We start from the raw sequence: 7,753 nt of genomic DNA on the forward strand, positions 1-7,753 counted from the left end.
AATGTTAAAAATGGTGAAAAATCACGAAGTCCCGTTTTTATATGCTCTGCTCAGGTTTTTTCGCACATGCGGCTCATTTTCCCCATCTATGGAGCCGCATCTGTGGACCAAGCTCCGCTTTTGCGGAGAATCACTTAAACACTGCCTCCGCTTCTGCGATCTAGAGACCGCATCTACGCTCATCGCATGTGCGGATGTCACATTGCACCTGCGGTCCAAGCTAGCACCTGCGCCCTAAAGTCTGCTTCTGCGACCATAGCAGGTGCGAGAATTCCATCGCATCTGCGTTCTCTGCCTAGATCTTCCTTAGCCGCATCTGCGACCCTTTCGTCATTTCTGCGGGCTCGCACCTGTGGTTCCCACTCCGCATGTGCGGTTACACCAGTAGCAACAGCATTTCAGCTACATTTCCTCAACTCAAATCAAGCTGTCAACCATCTGAAATCACCCCGAAGCCCTCGGGACCATAACCAAACGTACCAACATGTGCTATAACATCATACGAACTTAGTCGAACCTCCGAATCACTCAAAACAACAGCAAAACACCAAATTACACCCGGATTCAAGCCTAAATAACTTCTAAACTTCCAAATTCCACAATCGATGTCGAAACCTACCAAACCATGTCTGAATGATCTCAAATTTTGCACACAAGCCAAAAATGACACCACGAACCTACTCCAACTTCCGGAAATTCAATCCGACCCCGATATAAAAAATTTCACTGCCGGCCATAATCACTAAAATTCTAACTTTCGCCAATTCAAGCTTAATTCTACTACGGACCTCCAAATCACATTCCGGAACGCGCTCTTAAGTCCAAAGTCACCTAAGAGAGCTAACGGAACCATCAAAATTAAAATCCAAGGTCGTTTACACATAAGTCAATATCCAATCAACTTTTCCAACTTAAGCTTTTAATTAAGAGTCTACGTGTCTCAATTCACTCCGAAACCACTCCGGACCCGAACCAATTAACCCGGTATATCATAATATAGCTAAAGAACACAACAAAAAAAAAGCAAGAAATAGGGAATGAGACTATAACTCTCAAAACGACCAGCCAGGTCGTTACATGTAAAGTAAAAGAATAGTTTTCTTTCATATTTAAGACGAAGAGAAACAAAGCGCTCCTTTGGTTCCACGTTAAAATTTCCTGCAGATTCATCTCCTGAAACAAAGTTTAAGAGAGGCCATTCAAAAATGATTAATTCACCTTTCAACTTTCTCCTTTTGAAAAAACCAAAATGAGGAAAGTTAAGTTCCTAATCCTTTCTCCATTTTCCAAACAAAGAAGAAACCACATAAACTATACCACGAAACAACCTTAGTACAACACTAAGGTTTTGACTCATGTTTCTCTTATACTGGGTGGTGTACCCTGTGAACCAAAACTTCAAACTAACCATAAATAAGCACAAGATGACGGCAAAGACCATTAAAACAAGAAACTGCACTCGACTCCAGACCCCAATTAAAATCCAAACCACCACAAAGACCAACAAATAAGACCCACAAGACACATTGCTTATATCTATCATATCTATAGGATCAGACAGAAACAATGAATACTATAAACCTTTCAAAAAGAAAACCCTGACCGACAAATAAACATTTTAATTCTTCTCAACAGCATTCTCTTCCTTCTTATCTTCCTTTTCCTCTGTTTCTGCAGAGGTTTCTTTGTCCTCAGCCTTGTCTTCTTTATCTTTGCTTTCAACACTAAGTTTTTCAATAAGTTCAGTAGCAGCAGCAGCAGCTCCTTCACTTTCTTCAGATTTCGTCTGTTGAGATTCAGCAATTTCTTCAACTTTTTCTTTGAAAGATTTGCAGTCTGACGACAAGATAAAAACAAAGTTATACTCTGGTTTTGAAGCACCCAGATGTAATGTGAAGAATTGCTCCAATTATCCCATATAACTCTACTCTACAAATCTTGAGTAATATCAGACAGTTGTCCAGTGTTGATTTAAGATGACTTGCAGCTTTACAGCCCATGCAAGGAATGTTAACAAGTTTAATGACTGTAACTCAAGGAGGTTGGAGCCATTAATCAGCAATCACTATAATACGGCATGGACTCAGAAATTGTGCTTTACAAGTCAAGAATATCTCAGGAAATTCATTTCTCATACTTGATTCATCAACCTCAAAATCAAATTAGTGAATAAAGATTGCTGTATGACATAACCCACTATCCAGAAATTTTAGGCTGCCATCGGGGAAAATTAGCTAGACGACTCCTGAAGATGCACTAGCAAGAGCGCAATTCAGTGCCGCATGGAGTGTGTGCCACATTAAATATGTTAATTACCATAATTCCGGCAAACTCTAATCAGTACCTAAACATGTAAAGTACCAATTCCCAAACACCATCCCTTAGGTCAACACAATTATGCTATCTCACTCTTTTTATTGGAGATTATTTACGCTATTTCACTCTTCAAACCATATCCCAGTCTACCTCCAAATAACAGAAGATATAAACTATTTGTCTCTACCAGACATAATTCTCTTCGTACTATCATATAACGCACCCTAACATTTGGACATTCTAAGCAAATGTCAGTTCGTACTAGAAAGTAGAAAATCATGGTTTTACGCTCACTCCTCTTTTTTCCCTCTTTTATAAGTAATCTCACTCTAGATGTACTCCATGAAGTTGCAACAAAAAAGAGGTAGCACAGAACAACTACTACTACACATCAAACTCAAACTAGTTGGACTCATCAATATGAATCCTCTATATCCATTTCATTCGGAACCATTTTAATTCATTACTACTAATGTCCTTAAATACAAATTAGAGCACTCTAAACTAGAGGTTCCCCAATCTCAACACCTACAAAAGAGGTTGCATGTGATTTAACTGGTGACCCAATCTATGTGTTAACTTATTTCACTTTTCATCTGGCACTTGATAAATCACCTTTTGACGTAGAAAACGTAAAATAGCGTATGACAATTGTATCCAAAGGACTTTCGTGCTATGTTGCGCGGACTCTCCAAAATGTAGCCGCACCCGTGTCGGATCCTTCAAAAATGCACTACTTTTGAAGGATCCAACACGTATCCCGCTACATTTTCGGAGAGTCCGAGCAACATAGCTTTCATGTGGTAAGCACACATCAAATACAAAGAAGACAAATTACTCGAAAAGCATCTTTTAGCTAAAAGATGAACAATAAAATCCAGAAGATGCATAAACAGAGTACTCACTCTCAATTGAAGCAAAACGAATGCAAAAAGTCTCCTCTTTTAGCTCCCCATCAGCAAAATCAGCAGCATGCCACACGCAAGACTTCTCATTCCCAGCATGTTCTTGAATCGTCATAGCAGGAAGGACTACACAAACGATTATCAAACAGCACTTCAGAATAAATACAATCACAAACACATAATAGAAAAACAAAACAAAATGAGAAAGAAAGATTCTGACCCAAGTGGTTGGCGCAGATTTTCAGTGTCTTGGATTGTCTCATGACAAGCCTAACCTTTCCGGTTTCCTTGTGCTTGAGAAGCTTCACAGTCCCGGCACCTCTCTCTTTCCATGCATTCCCTTCCTTGTCAAATCTGTATAACTTTGACTTCCTACAATACCCACAAACAAATTTTTGTCACAATTACAATCACAAACATCCACAACCATCATTCTCTCTTTTTGCTTCGCAAAAGGGATAGTCCCCATATTTTTATGTATAACTCCATCCCTCCCTAAGAATGGGGTTTGGCAAGAATAAACTCAATTCACTTTCCTTGAACTTCTCGAATAAGATTACATACATAAAAATGGCATAAAAGGTAGTAATATAATTATGCATTATACTTAAAATAATTTTTTAGTCATGTGGTGGCATCATGGGCGAAGCCACCTTGAGCAAATGGCTTCGCCGAAAAATTACAATGTGTATACAAGTAAAATATTGATTTTAGATATATAAAACCTATATTGAACACTCTTTGTCGGAATTTTTTTTCTACTTCTTTCAAATTTGAATACCCTTGGAAACATTTCTGGCTTCGCCAATGGGTGACATGCTTTAACTATTCCACCCGATATTTGCTAACACTCAGCAACATAGGTACGAGATAACTCTACAAAAAAGCTTTTTTTTATACTTAAAACAATTTTAAAAAATATTTGAAATCACAATCAAATGAAAGAGTCTAAATGGAGCAACATGACTAGCGACCATTCATATAGCCGACCCCAACTAGATTGGTATTCAGACACAGTAGTATTTTATGCAATCTCGAAGAGCTTAGAGTTTTTTTTTTTTGGAAAAAAATAATAAACAAATCTATACTCTTTAAGTGGGGAAATGAGTGAAATAAAAGATTAGGGGATACTAACAGATCAAGAAGAACGTCTTCATTTTCTTCACCAGTGGAGACAGCAACTTCTTGCAGCTTCACAATTGGAGCAACTTGAGCACCAGTGTCTTCATCATCTGCAGCAGCGCTTGGGTTTTCTTCTACTACTTCCTCTTCTACTTCTTTCTTCTCCAATTTAGGCTCTGCACTGCTTGCCATTACTCGATATTATTTTGTTTTTTTGCTTCTGTGTGTGTGCCTCAGAACTTTTTTGCTGTGGAAAGATACGGCGGGGTGAATGGAATGGTAGGGTTTGAAGAAGAATGGAGGAGGACGTAGGGTTTTAGATTGAAGAGAACTTGCCTCTTTTTTTTTTGGTTTTTTGCTTTTTTGCGGTGGAAATTGTATTGGTAGTCCTCTAGGTTCAATTAAACTCATTTAGCCCCTTTTCAACCTTTATTTGTTTCTTTTAAGAAAAATAATTCTTGTGTAATTTACAATAACAACAATCCGGTGAAATTCACAAGTGAGGTCTGAGAGGATAATATGTATGCAGATCTTACTTTTACCTTATGAAATAAAGAGGTTGTTTCTGAAAAATTATTCTGGTGTAATTTAAGTATTCTTTTTTCTTACCTTTACAAATTACAACCTAATCGTTTAGGTAAAACTCAAATCGTTTAAGAAATCATCTCTTAATTCTTTTAGATCTATATTTATTGTTTCGATTAACGGAGATCAAAAGCATTAATGGATTGTGTTTAGCGAGGAATTGTTATTTGAGAATATTAAAGATATTGAGTGACCCGGTCAAATCATATTTTTGATCGAAAATTAAATTCATAAATTAAGAAATAACCAGCAAATACACACTTAACGTGTGGTATATTTTCATGAATAATAGATAATTATCTTCCTTAGTTTTTGATATTTTGTTAGTAAGCAAAAAATATTATCCCAAAAATATTTATATAGAATTTAGAGAAATACTAGGGAAAAAAGGATAGGTGGGTGGGTGGTGGGGTTCGGAGGTCGAGGTCGGTCTTGGGGCATAGGGTGGGCAGGGGAGTGATGGAAGGAATTGGTGGGTTGAGAGGGGGGAGGTGCGGCGAGGATGAGGGAGTTGGTGGATATAGGGAGGGGGCCAAGTCGCGGGGAGTGGGGCTGAGTCGGAGCCGGCGTGGATTATAGTATGGGTTGGAAGTGTTGTTTTCCCCCTCCTGAATTAAATGATAGAAAAATTATTTTTCTCGAATCGAGAAAAAAATGATAGAAAAAAAATGAGTTCATACGAAGATATTTTTTCAAATATCTTAGCTAACAATACATAGGAAAATAAAAAGATATTTTGTGGAAAACGTATTCCTCCACACAGAGGCGGACCCAAGATTTGGCAGTCGTGGGGCACCATGGCACTCAATAAATATGAGGGTCTATGCTAATATTCAACTATTTTTTGAAGACATTTGTAAGTATATATGGAGTGTTTGCCAAAATTTCTAGGTGCGGATGACTCCTCAACTTAACTTGTGCGCCTCTGCCTCCACACCAAACACACCCTCAATTGATTTTTTTTATTTATGTATGGGAATATGGGAGACAATTACTTTTGTGGAATTGGGTAAAGTTGTTGTCCTCGTTGAAAAATACTTCATAAGGAAACGTTAGTTTGTATAATTTTTGTTTTGTTTTGGTTCAAATAGTTTGTAACCTTTTGCAATGCCAATGATAGCCCTTGATGGAAGAAGTTCAAAGAGAATCCAAATTATCAAAGTAGCCCTTACAATCTTTTCTTTAACAAAGGGCGTATTACAGTTAAAGAAAATGTACATCTCAACTTAAAATTTAATGCAAAATGTAAAGACTTATTTGCATTGTAGAATGGGACATATATGTAAATATATCATGCTTAATTTGTTAATAAATGATTATATTGACCATATATAGTTAAGAACCAAAGTGTGAAACATAAGAACACTGGTTATAGCGAAGAGTGAAAGTATGAGATTTTATTGAATTCCTTTTATAACTTAAAGAATTGTACTACGTTATGACTTTATAATATTTCAGTTGCTTATATTTAATACAACTATATTTTGAATAGTGCAATATAAATTTAATCTTATTTGATATATCATTTTGGGTTAATTATCTAATTTTATCAAGAGATTTTGTCTTTCTTTTTTTTACATCAAGAAACCTAACGGAATTTTAGTTTGCTTTGAGCATTTGTAGGTATTAGATGAGATTAGGATTGGAAGATGGTGCATACAATTATAGTGTACAAATGAATATTTAACGTTAGGATTAAAGTTATGTGTGTATATGGTCAAAATCGGGCTCGCCCTTGCATGACTATCGAGAATAGAATATGATAGGTTAAGGTTCGACCTCGTATTATATCGAACCATGGTGCAAAATTAGATCGTCGAGCTCATGACCCAGAGACCGATCGAGATCGAGATCGAGACCAAGCAAGATCGAGGGAAAATTACCGAGCCAAATAACGGAAAGTCGAAATATCTGCAACCGATCTAATATCACGGCAGAAATCACGACATATATCAAGAAGAGACCGATTAATTAGCTAATCATGAGATTTCTTACCTCATATAGAGTTGTATCAAGAGTAGGACTCCCCTACTATATAAAGGGGGTCTGATCATTTGTAAGACACATCATATTCACGCAATACAAAGCAATATATCGTCATTTTCTAGCTGTCATTATGATGTTACTCTGTTTATAAGTCGGTTGAAACATCTTTTGGTTCAAGGGTGACTGAACTCAAGGGCCAAGGCAATTCAACTTGTGTAGTTTGCTTTTATTGTTTTATCGTCAATTTTAATATTAATCTATTCTCTTAAATTTGTACCAAGTTATATCACGTATCCTTAAAACCGCGTATAAATTCAATTGTTATCTGTTTTTAATGGTAAACAGTTTGGCGCCCACCGTTGGGCTAAGGATAATAGTGATTACCTCGTACAAACTTTCGTAGCACACTCTATTTTACACTTGTTCATTGAAGTATGTTTGATTACAGGACTAAAATGTCAAATCTCAGTCAACGCCTCTATATGTTGACAATAATTTCGACCATCACAACGAAAATGATAACATAACACCAAGGAACGATGTATCTCCGATTGGCCTCGATGGAGTTCCAGCTGTAGATCCAATTGACGTCAGCTCACATGTGGCCATCAACGGAAATTTGGTTGTCGATTCCCGAGGTCAGCGTCCATGGGGATGTTCGATCATCCGCTCAAAGCGCACAAGGCGATGAAGATGGCGGGATCAGCCTATGGGTGATTTTCGAAATGTTGCAGGCTCAGCAGGCAGTGATAGCCCCGCTCCAAAATCAAAATCACCCACCGAGTAGGGCCAAGCTCGAGCCGTCCCAGAAAGTTGTACACAGGGTCGAATCGGTTTCA

The 7,753-nt window shown here is 37.4% G+C and overlaps 1 protein-coding gene across 1 annotated transcript; it reads right to left on the reverse strand.

Moving 5' to 3' along the window:
- Positions 1-1,198: 1,198 nt before the first annotated feature.
- Positions 1,199-4,668, reverse strand: LOC107771336 (ran-binding protein 1 homolog c). Its single transcript, XM_016590687.2, has 4 exons — positions 4,357-4,668; positions 3,442-3,593; positions 3,222-3,347; positions 1,199-1,836 (listed from the first exon to the last, which is right to left on the reverse strand). The coding sequence occupies exons 1-4, from the start codon at positions 4,533-4,535 to the stop codon at positions 1,619-1,621; spliced, it is 675 nt and encodes a 224-aa protein (XP_016446173.1). The 5' UTR covers positions 4,536-4,668; the 3' UTR covers positions 1,199-1,618.
- Between the last annotated feature and the right edge of the window lie 3,085 nt (positions 4,669-7,753).

The sequence above is a fragment of the Nicotiana tabacum genome, chromosome 1, assembly GCF_000715075.1.
Source record: "Nicotiana tabacum cultivar K326 chromosome 1, ASM71507v2, whole genome shotgun sequence".
NCBI classification, from domain to species: Eukaryota; Viridiplantae; Streptophyta; class Magnoliopsida; order Solanales; family Solanaceae; genus Nicotiana; species Nicotiana tabacum.